This window comes from Lepidochelys kempii, chromosome 5 (assembly GCF_965140265.1).
Source record: "Lepidochelys kempii isolate rLepKem1 chromosome 5, rLepKem1.hap2, whole genome shotgun sequence".
Classification (NCBI taxonomy): Eukaryota; Metazoa; Chordata; order Testudines; family Cheloniidae; genus Lepidochelys; species Lepidochelys kempii.
This window is the reverse complement of record NC_133260.1, coordinates 96,526,961-96,544,720: the sequence shown is the minus strand read 5'-3', so window position 1 is coordinate 96,544,720 and position 17,760 is coordinate 96,526,961. Positions and strand designations below refer to the sequence as shown.

Below are 17,760 nucleotides of genomic sequence, written 5' to 3'. Positions count from 1 at the left end.
CTCTAGACTGTTCTCAATGGTAGCAGATGACAGAACGAGGAGTAATGGTCTCAAGTTGCAGTGGGGGAGGTTTAGATTGGATATTAGGAAAAACTTTTTCACTAAGAGGGTGGTGAAACACTGGAATGCGTTACCTAGGGAGGTGGTAGAATCTCCTTCCTTAGAGGTTTTTAAGGTCAGGCTTGACAAAGCCCTGGCTGGGATGATTTAACTGGGAATTGGTCCTGCTTTGAGCAGGGGGTTGGACTAGATGACCTTCTGGGGTCCCTTCCAACCCTGATATTCTATGATTCTATGATTCTATGTTTTTCTAGCTCCTCCCTCTTCTCTCTCTTGAACCTCTACAGAGTTGTTGACCTTCCATTGTAATGCCTTCTTCTAATGCAGGAACAGCTTGTCCCTCCTGGTGCTGGGGGTGAGGTCTCTCTCTTCCCTGCTCCCCATCCCTCCCACTACTCAGAGGTGTATCTTCTCTCTCCTTGTCCTACCACCATTGGAATGATACCTCTCTTCCTTCTCCTGAACCACTGATATCACTGCTGCAGGCAATGGCTTCTTCCTTCCATATTCTGTGCCTCTCCAGCCTGGGAAGCAGGAGGAGGACAGGAACAGTGGCTATCACAGTGACACCCTGGTGGGCAGAAGGAAAGACTTCATGGGAAACTTTGCTAATACCATGCAGCCCTTCTGGATGCTGGCGACTTTGGTGCTGCTAAGGGATGATGTGGTTTAGTGGGCAAAATATCTTGTATGAGATGTGTGGCACATAGCAGCTGTTTGTGAAATCTGTCCATTGTGAAGCTCCTGATTCACCCAAATACATTTTTATTCTCTATATTTGCAATAAACTGTGCCATCAAACTGTTCCAAAAGTGTGCTCTCTCCTACTGTTTGTTCTGTTTGTCCTGACTCTCTAGGGGGTATTTTGCTGAAACTGGTACGTGCATCAAGTGTAACGGATCCTGCAAGACGTGTGAAGGAAATGCCACAAAATGTCAGTCCTGTGAAAGTCCTTTGCTTCTGGAGCAATGGGAATGTAAAAGCTCCTGTTCTGAGAAGCACTTTGCCACTAATGGAATCTGTAAACACTGCCCTGAGATGTGTCAGGAATGCAATCATGAAAGTGCATGCAAAGGTACTGCAGGGAATCCACAGTGGCATGTATCCACTTGGCTAAGATAAGACCTTGCTGGAAATATATAGCCTGGCAAACATTTGTTGAAAGAGAGAGTTCTTCTGTAGTTAACAAAAATGAGAAAAGTAACTTTAATTTAATTGTTAAGCTACTCAGGATGATGCTAATGAACACAGAATCATGTGGTAGGATTTTTAACCAGATAGATCTAGGAATGACATATGTTCAGTGTTCCTTTTTCTGCTCTTTTTTGTGTTTCAAGAGATTCCTGCTGGCTTAACTTCATCCCTGATTTAGCATGTTATAGACCTTGGGTCCTGGCTTTCCACGGCCTGGCAACTCAGGTAGTCGTTTACATTGGTACAAGGTGGATGCAAAATGCTACCATTCTAAACTAGTGGCATTTTACACCAACATTACACAGGTGCAAATAGCTATGCAAGATACAGAGCAGTGGAGAATCAAGCCGACTGAGTATTCATGCAATTAATGATGAGTGAACCACAAAGTTTTGGGGATTCTGTTTAGTTGGGCTGCTCACCCCAAAGTTTGAATGATTGTGTGAATTTCAAGGGCAGGTAAAATTGAGCAACTATCTGTCAACCTGGAAGTGTAAAAGTGGGGGACAGTGAAAGGGAATGAACAAAAAGGTTAAACTACAAGGTTAAAATAAATTCAAAGGTAGAGATCATCTCAACCAATATCTCCATATCCTAATACATCCAGCCTCTGGGGAAATTCAGATCTGGATGCAAATATTCCAGACAGACCCTATTTCAGTAATGAGTTGAATAAAAGTTCAGATCCAAATATCCCTGAACTTTTGAGAAGTTTGGAATTAAATTCAGAGGTAACTTTGCATCATAGGCCCATCTCCACGCAGAGGCTCAATCTAGGTATAGCCTGAATTTTAGTAAAGGCTCTAGGACAATTTTTGTTTTTTATTATTTTTCTGAATTAGTTTGTCCATCCCTAGATGTAATGCAGCAGGCGCTACCTTTGGGTTTTGTTGGTTTCATCAGGAAAAGAAAATAAGCTGTTCTTTTGCTTAGCCAGCTGCTTCTCTTTTTTCCTTAGTATGCATGGACCAGTTTTTCTTGCACAATGGGAAGTGTCTGCCGGATTGCCCTTCTGGCTTTTATGCCGACTCCAGGAGCTGCTCTCCTTGCCACGAGGACTGCAGAGAATGTGATGGGCCTGACTCGGATGACTGTAATGAGTGTGCCAGCAGGTCCTTTGTTTTGCACAATGGCGAGTGCTTTGGAGAATGCCCAGAAGGGACTTACTATGAAACAGAGACTGAAGATTGTCAAGGTATTTTTTTTTAAATGTGGAAACAGTCTTAAGTAGAACTGGTTGAATAGTATTAAAAGTGTTTGGGGTGTTTAATATATTTACCATTGATCCTGAAAAAGCAAGGCAGCAAAATGTGCCAATGACATGACTTTATTTAGTCTAGTCAAACGAGAGAAGACTGTGAGAAAGCCAAGAGGGACTCAACAAAGTTAGGTGAATGGGCAACATGGGAAATTTATTGACAAGTGCAAAGAAATACACATGGGAAGTAATAATTAGAACTACTCATACACATTACTGGTTTCTAAATTATAGGTTACCATCCAGGAAAAAGACTGAGCATCACTGGGGATGGTTCAGGGAAAACCACTGCTCAGTATGCAGTGGCAGTCAATAAAGAAAGTAAACTGTTAGCCTATAGAAAGAATGGGATAGGAAATAATACTTAAACAAACACACAAACCTTTCTCCAGTTCCCTGAATGAAAATATTCCCCTGGGTGTATGTTCGCAACTTGACAAATTAAAACTACTTAAAAAGAATCTGAAATGAAAAAAAAAGTGGTGAAATACTTGCTGTTTGTACATTTCAGAGTGTGACAGGACATGTCAGATTTGCTCCTCCTCCACTGCCTGCCTTACTTGTAAAGAGGGCATGGTGATGAACAGCCAGGGTCACTGTGTGATGTCCAAGTATTGTTCTCTCACTGAGTACCACGATGAGCAGACTCAGACCTGTAACCCTTGTCACAAGAAGTGCTCTCGCTGTACAGGGCCTGCTGAACATCAGTGTCTTAGCTGTCCAAAAAATTGGCATCTTCTCAGTAAGTATCTTGCTCCTGCAGCCAGGTTTTATTTTTTCTTTTCCTTTGAAGATGTGTGACATATGCAGATCCCCATTAATCATGGTGCTTCAAGCTGCACTTCCATTGCTCCTTTTCATGAAATGTCAAGATATTTGATCATGGGATCCATATTTCAACAGGCTGAAGCCAATCTGAACATTGCAAGTCAAGTATGACAGGTAGCTTTCAGGTGTTTGTGCCACAATGCACACATGCCTGTTGATTCTTTGGAGCTAGTCAAGAAAATCTCTTGACCATATGAGCCAGCCCTGGAGTTTGGGCAGATATGTAGGTTTGGACCTGACAAACTTTGAGGCCCAAAGCAGAACTTCTAACCATCACAACACTTTATGGCTAACAAAGAACTAAAACTTTTCTGTTACCTACTCTCTGCTTGCTTTCAACTGTCCTTTCTTACAGCTTTGATTACAAGTGGGTGATTTGAAAATCACATTAAGAACCATCTGGGTTCTTTTAGCCCTGCCTGCATATTTTGCAAACACATCTATTTTGCACACATAAAACTCATGTATATATGCAAATGTGGGCTTGTTCAAATGCCTTGGCAGGTTTTGAGTGTGCAATATAGAATATACTCACAGATATACAGACGTAGTTAAGGAGACTTGCTGAAAAATTGTCCCCGGATCAATGGGTCATTCTCTGTTGGACTGCATTTCAAGCAAACTTAACATTTGAAGTAAAGAACAGAAGATTGGCTTGCCTGAGTAATGACTGGGTGAATATTGAAAGTCCATCAGGATTTAGTATTTAGTGAATAGGTGCATATAAAAAACAAACAAAAATGAACATTTACAAAGTTCATCAAAGGCCAAATTTCTTCTAAAGAAGTGAGCTTCTGTATCAAAACTAGAGAAACGTTATTGTAAGACCAAATCATGATATTTATTTATTTATTTGGTGAATTTGTCTCAGGGCAAAAATAAATAATTTTGCAGAGAAATACCATTTTAATCACACGTTTCTTCTTGGTTGTAGTCAGCATAGTGTGAGAATGTGAGAGAGATGTAATAGAGCTGGGCATTAGCTAGCCCCAGGCTTGAATCAGAGTTTCCAGCTCTGAACCAAATTTGAATACTGAATCACAATTCTTTGAGTTTTGGGAAGTTCAGATGTTGATCCAGATTTTGAACCCTCAACTTTGTGAGGGTACAAATCTGAGAGTTTGGTTCAGGCCCCTTTCTACTACAAATGAACAATATCATTTTGCTCATTACAGTTTGTACCTTAGATTGAGATAGCTAGACAGACAACCTGTAGTCCAGAAAGTGGCAAACAAAATATCAAAGAAATAGTATTAGGAAGGAAAAAATCTTCTCTTGCCTATCTATAACCTGAGTATTGAAACACACAACACAAGAAAGATTATTTCACTTTGTGAGTAGTTTTTGTTCTCCTTCACCCTAATTAACATTGGGTAGGTTGAAGCCCATATGGTTAACTGACTCAGAGCTAGCCCTACATTCCAGAATTATGATCTGCTGATTTCCCTCTGAAATCTCAATGAAACATTGTGATATTCATGGTACATTTGACAGGACTGCAAGAGTGTTCTCTCATCACACAAAGCAGCAGCCAAACTGCTCAATTATTCATCGGGATTAAAGCCATTGAGCTATAAAGGCTCAAAATTCTCATAAATCCGATAGATGCGACCAAATATGCATCAAAACTGTGAGCTAGGTATTTAGAATCAAAAGCAGGGAAACCAAGAGATAAATGGTGCTGCAGATGGAGGGATAAAATTTCCTGAAGATTATTGCTTCCTTTGTATATTCTGATATAAATTGCAGATGCTTTTGGTTATTTATTATTATTATATATGATAATCACTTGATATCTTTCAGGAATTAAAAAAAGACACAGTCCCTGCCCTGAGAGTTTACAGTCTATATGAAGCAGAGAAAACAGAGACGGACAAATGAAGGGATGAGAGCTAAAAGGCATAAAAATAATTAATACAGCAGGGCACTCCCTTTCTGGCTCTGCTATAGCATCTGATATGGGATATGTCATCAAGCCTCAATGAGGAGAAGAGAATATTGTATGTGATCCTTTGTTCTTCATTATTCCCTCTGTAGATACAACCTGTGTAGAAGCGTGTCCTGACGGATATTATGTTGACAGTGATGAGGGACGATGTTTCACATGCCACAGCACCTGTGAGACTTGCTATGGAAAACATAACACTCAGTGCCGTACCTGCAGATCGGGCTGGTACAAACAGGGAAAGGGATGCGTACAAGCCTGTACAGCTGGGTAAGGCTCCAGGATGGATAGCTAAAAGCTATATTGGACAAAGAGCTTTGTTAAGCATGTAGCCTTCAATTCTGCTTTTTTTTTAGATGAAAGTTTCTCATGTTATTTCTCTACATTAAGGTTGCTCTTTAGGGACAATTTAGGATTTTCCCAGCAAGGAGATATGCTGGGGCGAGATCTCCTGAGTCCTAGTCCACAGGCGTATCTGCTTACTTCGTGACTGAATTTGCCCCACTGTTTTAGAAAGTGCTGCTCTTTAGCTAAACTCAGAGGGCCAAATGGCACATGTGCATTAAAGGGAATACCCTACATCCATTAAGACTGCAGTTTTGCAAAGAAAAGAGTAATCAAGAATGAAATCTCTGCAGTAGCTGAGAGGAATGGATCTTTTCTGACCATGTAAACATTTTCATACCTTCACCTCTTCAAAAAACTTCTTTCAGATATTATGCAAACAACTCCATCGGATTGTGCGAGAGATGCCACAAAAGCTGTAAAGAGTGTTTGGGACCTCAGCCCACAGACTGTCTGTCCTGTGATACATATTCCTTCCTGCTGCACTCCAAGAATGAATGCCTCCCCTCTTGCCCTGAATATTATTATGACGATCGTGATACAAATGTCTGTGAGAGATGCCACCCTACCTGCAGCTCCTGCGAAGGTAAGATCCTCCCTTATGTGCTTCTCTGCCACAAGGGCTTTAAAACATAATCTACTTCTCTCTCCAACTCTCTCTGCTCAAGGTTTTGGTAACACTGTGCAGTAGGTAACTTACATGTTATACAAACATGTTCATTTATGAGAGTTGAACAGTTTTCTAATGATTCTGTATGTGCTTCGCCAAAAGTGTCACTAGACAGATTTTAGAAGTCTGTTGGCTACTAATAATTGTGCTGTAAAACAAGCTTATTGCTGGACTCAGGACTTACTCCACTGTAGTCCCATCAATGGGGCTACTCACAAAATGAGATACTACTCAAGCTCAGTAAGGGGGTAAGAAGCTAAGGGGCTAAATTCTGATTCCCTTATTCACATTAAGTACTGCCTTACTTTGTGACTAGTGACAGTCCCACTGAAGGCACTACTCTGTGTGAGTCAGGGTTTCAGAATCTGGTTCCAAGTTTTCAGAGATGAATGATTCTCAAAGGAGGGGGCAGAAAATGGACAGCTAATGAAATAAATCAAACTAAAAGCACAGAGTTTAGGGTTCAAGGGTAGTAGGACAAAATGTGTATACATATTGTTTTGAAATACAGTCAAATATTTGCTGAAGTTCACCTTGAGGCACCATCCATTTTGTACTAATGCCATTCTAATCCAACCTGGTGCTTATTTATTTATTTTCAAAAAAAATTATCCCTATCCAATTTTGAGCTGGGCAGTGTTATTCTCCTTGGACTTAGATGGTTTCCTTGTTTCTGAAATGATGGCTACCAGTTGCTATTCTGTAGCTCAGAATGTACTATATAAAGGTTTGCATTGAAGAATGCAGATGGTTAATTGCAACATAATAATATTTGAAAGCAACTCGTAGAATGAAATGTCACCTTTGATAGCTATGAAAATATAGTTGTACAGACAAATTATTGTAATCAACAGCAATATTTTTGGCTTGGATTTGGAATCGGAAATATTGTTATAATTTACAATCTGTCTCCTACACATGATGTTGTATTTGTTTTGCCATTAATACTACTGGGCACAAAGACAGAGAGATTGAATATGTGTGAGCCCACTGGCTAATAATAATCCTCCTAAACAAAAAGTGTATGGCCAGTGAGTAACTGTTGTCATGTAGCTGTGCTGCCCCAGCAGCACCAGGGAGGAACTATAGTTGGAGAATCATGGTTCTTTTCCTGCTCCCCACTTGTTACAGGGGGGAAATAATTTATTCCAGCCCGGAAACCTGTGAAGCTCTGTTGATTGGCACTTTGAGGGGGAAGAGCCATGGCTCTACCCTGGTCCCTCCCTACTTTCCCCTCCATTCACACACTTACTGAGATGGAGCAGCAGCACAGCCCCTTTCTTGCGCATGGAACCCAGTGCTGTGATCTGGGTAACCCTAATCCAGCAGCACTGGGAGAGGGGGCTGCATGGCCCTGTTAGGCCTAGTGACAATCTAGCCCTTACTAGTTGAGACAATGCTACTAATTTCACTCCTTTATCCACTTCTTCCATTTCTATTTTCTTCTTTTCTCACAGCCATGGACATGGGGGCAAGGGGAATAGTTTTGAAGTCTGATTGGACAGCCCCATTTTCACATTAATCATGTTAAACCATCCACTTCAATACGACGCACAAGATGTGCATGTAACATTTGTATTTGCCTATTAAACTGTTTGTGTAACAAACCAAGCATGCCAAGTGTTCTGTTAGTGCTTGTCTAAGGAAGCAAAACATTACAGCATCCAGCAAATCATCTGATCACTAATAGGAAAATGGCTCATGCTCTTTTTGCCATATCTGGTAATATTTGTTTCTAGTATTGTTATAGCCATAATCCCAGGAAATGAGAGAGACAAGATAAGTGAGGTAATATCTTTTACTGGACCAACTTCTGTTGGTGAGAGACAAGCTTTCGAGTTACCCAGAGCTCTTCTTCAATAAAACATAGACCTTCACACACACACACACACACACCGCTTGTCTCTCTCAGTAATCTTTTAGCATTTAATGAACTTAAAAATATACACTGAAAACATTTTTGAGCACCCAAAATTCTAACAGCACAATTTTTTTTTCTTAATTTATGGCTCAAGCACTTTTCAAATAGACTTCTTAATGCTAAGCATGTTCAGTACTGATACTTGATGACAACAAATGCCCTGTGTAATTGATGGGAGCAGATTATCATAGTTTCCAAAGGAAGATGATAACTTTTCATATTTCAATATAAAACTGTTGCTTTATTTTCCTTTGAAGGGAAGGGAGCTCTCAGCTGTACGTCCTGTGTGTGGAGTTACCATCTAGCAGGTGGAATCTGCTACTCTGAATGTTTTGCTGGAGAATACAAAGTCGCAGAGGTACTGTCTATACACACGCATCTTCTCTAGGAAGTATTTACATAATAATGGACTTGAAAACCCAAACGAGAAAAGCAGAGCAAACAGTGTTTGATCTTGCTGAATTCAAAAGTTACTTTTATTCCCCTCTTGGTAGAGAAGACATGGCTCCAAATGCTTCTCTGAAATGAATGGAATTCCCTCCTTGTAAAACAGGATTAAGTCAGACTACAATCAGGGCTTGAGTATGTGCAAAACAGAGGGTATCAAATGAGAGATGACCCCTATAATGAGGGATAGTTGAGATGTGTGGGAATGGGTGCTAGTGTAAGCAGGGGAATGGTCCCGCTATTGTGGGGAACTTTCCTGGCTTCTGCACTACCTTGGTAAAATGGGCTAGCAGAAGGATCTGACTCCTCACTCCCACTTTCTTTACCCGGAGGCCTTCCGGCCCACTCTCCTGTCTGGCAGAGTCCTTGTAACCCCAACAAGGCTGGGCCCAGGATTCCTGGGGGGCTTGACCCCCCAGCCTTGTTGTGGTCACCTAGGACAGGGGCTACGGTGTCCCCACTCCGGGGTACTCTCTCTGCACTGGACACTTCCCTGACCCCACTGATCATTACATACAATTTAAAGCAAATACAATTTATTTAATCAACAATTAGTTTAAAAAGGAATAAGGAAAAATGGGAAAGGTTAAAGGAAACACATCACCCCGCTCTGTGGCAGGGAACATCACAAACCGTGTCTCTGGAATGTCAGGGCAGTTCACAGTCTGTTCCTTGTAAGTCCCAGGCCTTCTTCTCAGGCCCTGGCTGTGCTGCAGGGATGCTATGGATTGGACACTTGCTCTGGTGATGGCCACACGCTCTCAGGCTCTAAGTGGTAGGACCCTTCTTCCCAGTGTCGCCCCCGCCCTGTCGGGGTTACCAATCCCCCTCCAAGTCTGGCCTACAGAGCCTCCTGGCTGAGGCGTCTCCCTGTACTGGGCCCACTGCCCAGGGTCCCCCTCGCTCTCCACAGCTGCTCACTGCACCGAGCTCCAGACTGCTCCAGCCCCAGCAACACCACTCTGTCTCAGCACGGCAGCTGCTCTGCCTCCAGCTCCCTGGGCTGCTTCTCTGGCCCCTCTGCCTCTGGTTGCTGCAGCTCTGCTCCCAGGACAAGTCTGCTCTGCAGGCTGCTTCTGTGACTCTGCTCCCAGCACTGACCTGCTTCGTGGGCTGCTTTTCTGGCCCCTCTGGCTCTGGTTGCTGCAGCTCTGCTCCCAGGGCAAGTCTGCTCTCTCTGGGCTGTGCCTCTGGCTTTGGGGCTGCAGCTCTGCTCCCAGCACAGGGTCTGCTCTCTCTGGGCTGCTTTTCTGCTCCCTCTGGATCTGGCACAGCTCTGCTCCCCAGCTCAGCTCGGGCCCCTCCTTTCTCCTTAGCTCAGCCCCACTCTGTCTGACTCAGGCAATTCCAGCTCATAGGGAGGATGGGACGCTCCTGGCCTCCTGACTCCCTGGTTAGCCTGCCCGCCCTGTCAATCAGGCTGACCTGGAGCATTGGCCTCTCCCCGTTGTTCCCCATTTGGGGCGGTCAGTCTCAGGGGACTGTCAGTCTCAGGGTCCTGATTTCCCATCGACCCTTCCCTTTTAGTACTGGGAGCTAGCCAACCAAAACAGCCCCATTCTCTGAAATGAATGGAATTCCATCCTTATAAAACAGGATTAAGTCAGACTACAATCAGGGCTTGAGTATGTGCAAAACAGAGGGTATCAAATGAGAGATGACCCCTATAATGAGGGATAGTTGAGATGTGTGGGAATGGGTGCTAGTGTAAGCGGGGGAATGGTCCCGCTATTGTGGGGAACTTTCCTGGCTTCTGCACTACCTTGGTACTTTGCACTACCACTGAATTTTAGTAAGGGGGCAACAGTCCCCTTACACTAGGCATTAGAACAGGCATTTCCTTACCTTACCTTTCCTTCCAAAGGATTCCAGAGGAGATGGATTTAATTCACCCTTTCTTTTTTGTTGTATCTTTACCCAGTTGTTCTACCCACCTCAGTTATCCTAGCTGTATTACTGAGCGGTTTCCGTCAAGGCTGCGTTATTAAATTATTACAAATAATTAATAATAATAATTATTATTGTGGTAGAGCCTAGGAGCCCCAGTCACAGACCCGGGTCCCATTGTGCTAGGCACTGTACAAATACAGGACAAAGACATGGTCCCTGCCCCATAAAGCTTACATTCTAAGTAAGTTTCAGAGCTATGCTGTGACTGAATCGGATCTGTGTGTAACTGAGTGCCTCCTATGAGGTGCTGGCTAATGCCTTCAGTTGCCAAGGGCATTCAACACTTCACAGGATCTGTCCCCCACAAGCCAGCCGATGATAAGAAAGAAGGATAAGAGGGAAAACTACTTGTTCTATCCAGTCATTCTAACACAAGCCTTAGGGATGTAGGTCAGAATCATTTGCCATGTCAATGAAATGAGCTAGGCCATGTGGTTATTTGCTGATTGTCACATTTAAAATAACTATTAAGGGAATTGAGCTGCAATACGCTTAAAGAATGGAGGCTTACATTTTAAAAATACTCCAGAGTTTTACATGACTGTGGGGCCCTGTTTTCAATGTTGTTTTTGTCACTGCTGATGACAGAAGAAATTACAGAAATGTGTGCAGCTCACCAAGAAACTAAATGGAAGCCACTAGTGGCTTCCATGTATTACAGCTCCTGCTCTGTGTCAATTCACAGAGGATATGAGTTGTTACAGCTCCCAGTTACAGTGCCGTGGCTCTTTAACTCAAGATGTAGTAGCTCATGCTTTTAGTTCTGGAGGTGTCCCATTCATTCTTTGGTGTATCAGCAAAGATGGTGGCTATCACCTAAACACTATGACTAAATCCCGGTCCCAAAAAATTTTGCCATTGATGTCCATGGGACCAGAATCTGTCCCCTCAGATTACAACAGCATAGGATTGCCAGATCCGTGCTGAAACAGAAAAGGAAAGCAAATGTGGTTTGATTTTGTTCTGTATCTCCAGGGAGACCAATCCAAATGTGAAAAATGCCATGATACCTGCGTAGAGTGTAAAGGGCCTGGACCCCTCAACTGCACTGTGTGTCCAGCTAACATGAAACTCTACCTAGACGAGGGCCGCTGTGTGAAGTGCTGTGATAGTTCTAATCTCACAGAAACCCAGGAGTGCTGTGACTGCAGTGAAACACAAGGTAGGACTGAGATGAAGAGAAATGCTGATATTTAATGACCTTGTGCCCTGTTGGGTGTTTGTTTTGTTTCTTAAACTGATTTTCTTCTGAGCTGCAGAATTATCATTGCAGAACTTTGCTGCATACAAATCCATTACTAATACACCATTGCCAGAGTATCTAGATACTCTCACTCGCTGCTGCTATTTTAAAGGGTCAGATCCCAACAGACAGCTTCCAAGTCTTCTCAGAGTGTTTCATGATCTGGTTGAATGGGCAATGCTTGTGTAAATAGGTGGCAAATTGAGGCATGCATTTTAAATTCAAGTCAAACTGACCCCTGGTTTCAGAGTAATAGCCGTGTTAGTCTGTATTTGCAAAAAGAAAAGGAGTACTTGTGGCACCTTAGAGACTAACCAATTTATTTGAGCATAAGCTTTCGTGAGCTACAGCTCACTTCATCGGATGCATACTGACCCCTGGTGTAACTCCATTATAGCTACTCAAAGTAGCTACAATGCTTTACCCCAGAGGTAAATTCGGTCCAAAACATTTAAATTGCTAATGGGTTTAAATGTTTTATTATACAGAATACATAAACTTCCACCTAAAACAAAGTCCCCACTTTAAGTATGTCATGGTATTCACGTTTTTTTGGTTGCCTTTAACTTGCAGATGAGTGTGTATTACAGACCATTCTGAACCTACCAGCTCAAAGCAAAGGGAAAACTGCTTTGTTTGTTGCTACCTCCATTTTGCTGATCCTCTGCATTGGAGCCATTGCATTCATCTGGAGAAGATCACAAGCCAAAGCCCAGACAGTAAACAGATGTGGGTACGAGAAGCTGAGAGATCACTCAAAACCCTTCTCTTCTTACAAGAGTAACCACCATGAGAGCACCAGCTATCAAGATGATCAAGTGACTGAGTATAAAGACTGGGATAATGAAGACGAAGAAGAGGATGATGATATTGTATATATGAGCCAGGATGGCACAGTCTATCGTAAATTTAAATATGGACTTCTGGAGGATGAGGAGGAAGATGAACTGGAATATGATGATGAAAGTTATTCATTTAGATAATTTTTTATTAATCTGTGTATTTTCCCTCTTCGCTGCCTCTCTCATTACATTAAATCAATTTAGTTATCTTACAGGGGAATAAAATATTTTTTTCTCTGCATGAAGGGGCTCAAGCAGAAATTTATATTCATGATAATTCTAAGAAAAAGGGATTTTAGCTATACATACTGTGAAAGCAAAGTTGTTTCTAAACTTTTGTTTCCAAAACATTTTATAAATCCTTGATGAGTCTTTTAAGAAGCAGCACTCAAGAAATGGGTTGGCTAAAAGATTCTTTTTCTGTATACTAATGTGTGAAAATAAAATATTTTCTAGTATGTATATGTAAGTGCATAGGTGTATATAAAACAGACACACGTATCCAACTAGCACTTGTCAATCCCTTTTAAAAATATACTGATATAAACAAGACAGGCATATTTATCTACATGATAGATGTCCCTGGGATAGGATGTCACTTAATTGTTTACTTCTGTGTGATTAAAGTTTGTACTGTAGTTCACATTATAATATGTGATTTTGCATATTTTACACTCTTTTCCTTCCATGGTATTATCCAAAGCACTGGTACTCCCCAAAATCTGACACACTGCTATAACCTTTAAGTGCATTTCCTCAAAGATTTAATATATCAGACATTCAGTTTTAGATAAAATTTGAGGTCACTCTGACCCCATTCCAAGTAGAATGTATTGTAGCCATGACTTGAATGAAACAAAAAGATAAAATATATCTGAAATATATTATATGACATTAACTCCTGATTAATTTTGATCTTAGTGAGTATATATTTTAAGCAATGTTTCATTTTCTACAGACTTATTTGGACTTAGTATAAAGGAGTGCTTAGTCTATAAATATGTATGTGGAAAAATCTGGAGATTACAGAGAATTGTCACAGAACAGACATGAAAGCAAAAGATTTATTAATCCTACTTTTCATATCTATCACAAATGGCTTTGGATGTTCAGATAATAGGAAAGGGAGTAATCAACACTGCACTGAAAAATGTTAAATGAAACAATGGAAGACAATGATTTTTTTCATCATTATAGATTGTATAATTTATTGCATTATATGAGAAGATGCTAAACCTGGTTCCTTTGTTGTGAAAGAATAAACTAAATCTTTGTACAAAAGCATGCAGAGAAGGTTGTTGTTATTCACTAGCAATATGGGCTTTTGGCTAAAACTGTGGATTAGGCCTCAGGAGACTTGCGTTCAATGCCCCACTCTGCTACGAAGTTCCTATGTGATTGTGGGCAAATCACTTACTTTCTCAGTCTCAGCTCCCCAGCTATAAATCACAGCTAATAATACGTCTCTATCGCATGGGATTGGTAATTCATTAATGTTTGTGAGGGACTCAGATACTATGGTAAGGGATGCCATATAAAAACCTAGATAACGCATTTAATAGTCTCCTTACAATACACAATTGGTGTATAGTACACTTAGAGTATTTTTGCTTAACACTGATAGGAGAGCTTTAGAAATACTTGTGATGACCTGAAGGAAGCTGACTTTCAGTATATTTCCAATATTCTTACTATTGTCATTTACTGGCTGGTTAACAAAACACCTCTGCAGAGCCCATTTCGCTCCTTCACAGTGCACTCATGTATTTTAAATCTTCTCTGGGCCACTAGGTATGTAGTCCCAATGGATTACAATTACCATGGATCTCCCCTACAGGAGGAATTTAGAGCCAAGTGAAATGTACCCACCTAACTCAGAATAGGGAACACCTGCCTTTTCCCCTATTTATGCATGTCTGATGCTTTATAGACTCCATGTAAAATATGCTATGGAACACTTTACAAAAGTACTATCACCTACATGTTATGCCTAGCAAATTCAGCTAACAATTTGGTTTAGGTAGTATATTAAATTCTGTGTGAAGTTAGGACTGTCAAATCACCAGCCCATTCACTTTATTAAAGTGAAAAAATCATTAATTCAGGTTTCTTTCCTCATTTCCACCATTTCCCACCCCCACTATTGGTCCTAGTGCATTTTTATGCATTGCTACATAAAAACCCAATCCAATGCCCACTGAAGTCAATGGCAATCTTGGATTGGGTTCTAATTATTTAAATCCTCATTGTCAAAGTGGGGTGTTGGAGATGCACATGCTGATTAATTACACATCTTATTTTATAACACAAAAGTGGGCAGTTGTCTATGTATCTATTGTCCCCTGCTTTGAAAATCTGGCCTCCAGCCCTATTCATTACAAACCCTTACTTGCAGAACAGGGGAAGGGTTAAAACTATTTACAATATTGCCAAACATAAATCAATGGCCTATAATTATAGGAAAAGATGAAACAATAAGGTACTTTGAAAATAAAGATTTGACAAATCACTTTAAGTAAAAGCTCATTCTTGGTAAAATTTCTCAAAACAAAACAAAGGATAGAATAAGAAAAACAGTGAAAACATTATGATTGAAAGGCCATACCGAGAAAAACAACTATTCAAACAGTTTCCTGTTCACATGCTCTCATTTAACAATACCCTTATTTTAGTAGTGGTTTGTATAAATTGGCTGTAAGAATATGCTTTAACCTGAAACTGCCCTTATCAAATTTCAGAGGCTTATTTTAAGCTGTCCCCAGTAAAAAAAAAAATGTATGGACTGTATTAAATATGTATGAGCTGTATTAAATATAATGAGTATGAACTGCTGTAAAAAATATGTATGAACTGAGCAGCCTATGGGCTTTCAGTTTCAGCATGGGAACAATTTCTTTTTTTCTTATGAAGAAAGGCTGGTGTGTTCAAAATTACCCGAATGACAAACTAACGGAAACACCTTGCACAATATTCCTTTTTGAACTCCTGTAACTTAAAAAGGGATTTGTTTTAAACTACTATTTTGCAACTCACTGGCCAATCAAGTAGGACCATATTTTTGAGTAGATATAAAAGTCACAGTGGTTTTAGTACACCTGAGAACCAGAAACCTTTGAGTTCTACTCTCAGTTCTAGTCTGGACTGCTTCTCTGGCTTTGGGAAAGTCACTTATCACCAGATCCTCAAAGATATTTAAGCGCCTAACTCCAATGGGATATATTTAGGCACCTAGCTCTAAAGACAGTCTGTACTATAAGCACAATGTAGAGGTTGAGGGCCAGATCCTCAAAGGTATTTAGGCACCTAACTCCCATTGTAGGTACAGATCTGCCTAATCTTTAGGTGCCTAAATATACCCCATTGGAATTAGGCACCTAAATACCTTTGAAAAATCTAGGCCTTAACCTCTACTTTGTGCTTAGGGTACAGACCTGCCTAGTCTTTGGCTTTTGCCCTTCTGCAGCCAGCTTGACTTGCCACCTATGGCTTTCTGGCTACCAGAATTTTTAATCTGTATCTCTTGACTGCCATGGAGATCCATTCTTCCAGCTTCTGCAAGATAGGAAGAAAGCATAACAAGAAGCATGAAGAGCTGCTTACAGTTACTATGAGACTGGAGCTGCAAAAGCAGAGCTGGGCCAGGCCTGGCAAGCAGAGAAGCAGCAAGAGGCACCTTCCCCCTTTCCACAAGAGCAGGTAGGACAGGCTGCTGTGAGGAGAAGGCTGAGTTCTAAGAGCTACTGGAAGAAGATATTGATTTTGTGTTGGGTGAGTGAGATGGAAGAAATGAATTATGATTTACAAGGTGGGAGATAATTGATTTTGTGGAGGGGGACTGATTTTGTTGAGGAGGGAATCGATTGTAAGGGGTTAATACTTGATAAATGGTGTCAACAGGAGCTTGAGGGGAGGGAGTTTTGTAGTGGGTTGAGGGTGTTTTGCTTAGGGTGAACTATTTACAATTTGTCTCCCTCTTAGGGACCTACTGGGGAACAAAGTGAGACGTGAGATGGGGAGTCAGCAATATGTAAATTTAATGCAGAACACATTGCAGCAGAAAAAGCAGCAGATAATAAAGCGGTATGAAATGCCTGATTTTCTCTTCATGAACTTTTGGTGGCAAAAAAACATTTTTCATTAACTATCTAAAGTTAAAATCTTATTTAGTCACTGCAAAACTAGTGTATGTTGCATCCAGTTTTCCTTCTCTTTCCTCCCTCTTCCCACCGTATGGAGGAAGGTCACTGTAAAACTTAAAGAAAATAATATTTTTTTAAAAATAAAATGTCTCTGGGACTTTCTTCTGCCACGCCTTCTCCAGTTCAAGTTTCTTACTGGTTTAAATCCCTGTCACTGTTGCTAAACCTCTTTCCCCTTCTTTCCACATTTTTTTTCTTGCCTGTTCTTCTCCTACCTCTACCTTGCCCTATTATTCCTTCCACCTATCTTTGCTGTCCTTCATACCCTGGCCCTCTTAATCTCTCCTTCTCTCAGCTTCCCATTCCTCTGCCTCACTCATGGTCCTCCAATCACTCATTCTTTTTCCTTCATTTTCTCCTCCTTCAACCCTTGCATTAAGAGCCCTTTTCTTTCCTCCACATCACTCTCTAAAATCACCCCCCCCCTCCACTTACTTACCTCCTGTAATCACTGCCTCTGCTCCTTGATTTAGGTGATTGATTGGATTTTGTAGGGAAGTGTAAGGTTGCTGGTGCTCTTTAGTCTCCCATTCCCCAAGTATGTGTATGTGGTCAGGGAAAAGCCTTTTCTTTCCTGGCCTTACTTTGATGATTCACTAGTAGAGCTGGTTAAAAAATATTTTGCTTCTCTCCCCCTCCCACACCAGAAAATTTAGATTTTTGGCAGAAAATAAAAAAAAACTGCAATATTTGCATTTGTAAATATTGCCATGGGACCTCATGGGAGTTGTGGTTCAAGTGCCTCAAGCTCCCCTTCTCCTCTATAGGCTGGGCTCCCTACTTGGACTACAACTCCCATGATACTTCCTGGTATTTCCTTTTGGGAAGTGGGATGGTGCATGATGGCAGCCACATCAC

The 17,760-nt window shown here is 41.2% G+C and overlaps 1 protein-coding gene across 1 annotated transcript in view; it reads left to right on the top strand.

Moving 5' to 3' along the window:
* Nucleotides 1-13,984, top strand: part of PCSK5 (proprotein convertase subtilisin/kexin type 5) — a 299,939-nt gene extending 285,955 nt beyond the window's left edge. The window contains exons 30-37 of the mRNA XM_073345119.1: nt 918-1,135; nt 2,213-2,449; nt 3,024-3,254; nt 5,378-5,555; nt 5,999-6,216; nt 8,479-8,579; nt 11,594-11,780; nt 12,435-13,984. Coding sequence (XP_073201220.1) covers nt 918-1,135; nt 2,213-2,449; nt 3,024-3,254; nt 5,378-5,555; nt 5,999-6,216; nt 8,479-8,579; nt 11,594-11,780; nt 12,435-12,844 — 1,780 coding nt within the window. The 3' untranslated portion in view covers nt 12,845-13,984. The remainder of the gene's footprint in view (nt 1-917; nt 1,136-2,212; nt 2,450-3,023; nt 3,255-5,377; nt 5,556-5,998; nt 6,217-8,478; nt 8,580-11,593; nt 11,781-12,434) is intronic.
* Nucleotides 13,985-17,760: the final 3,776 nt, after the last annotated feature.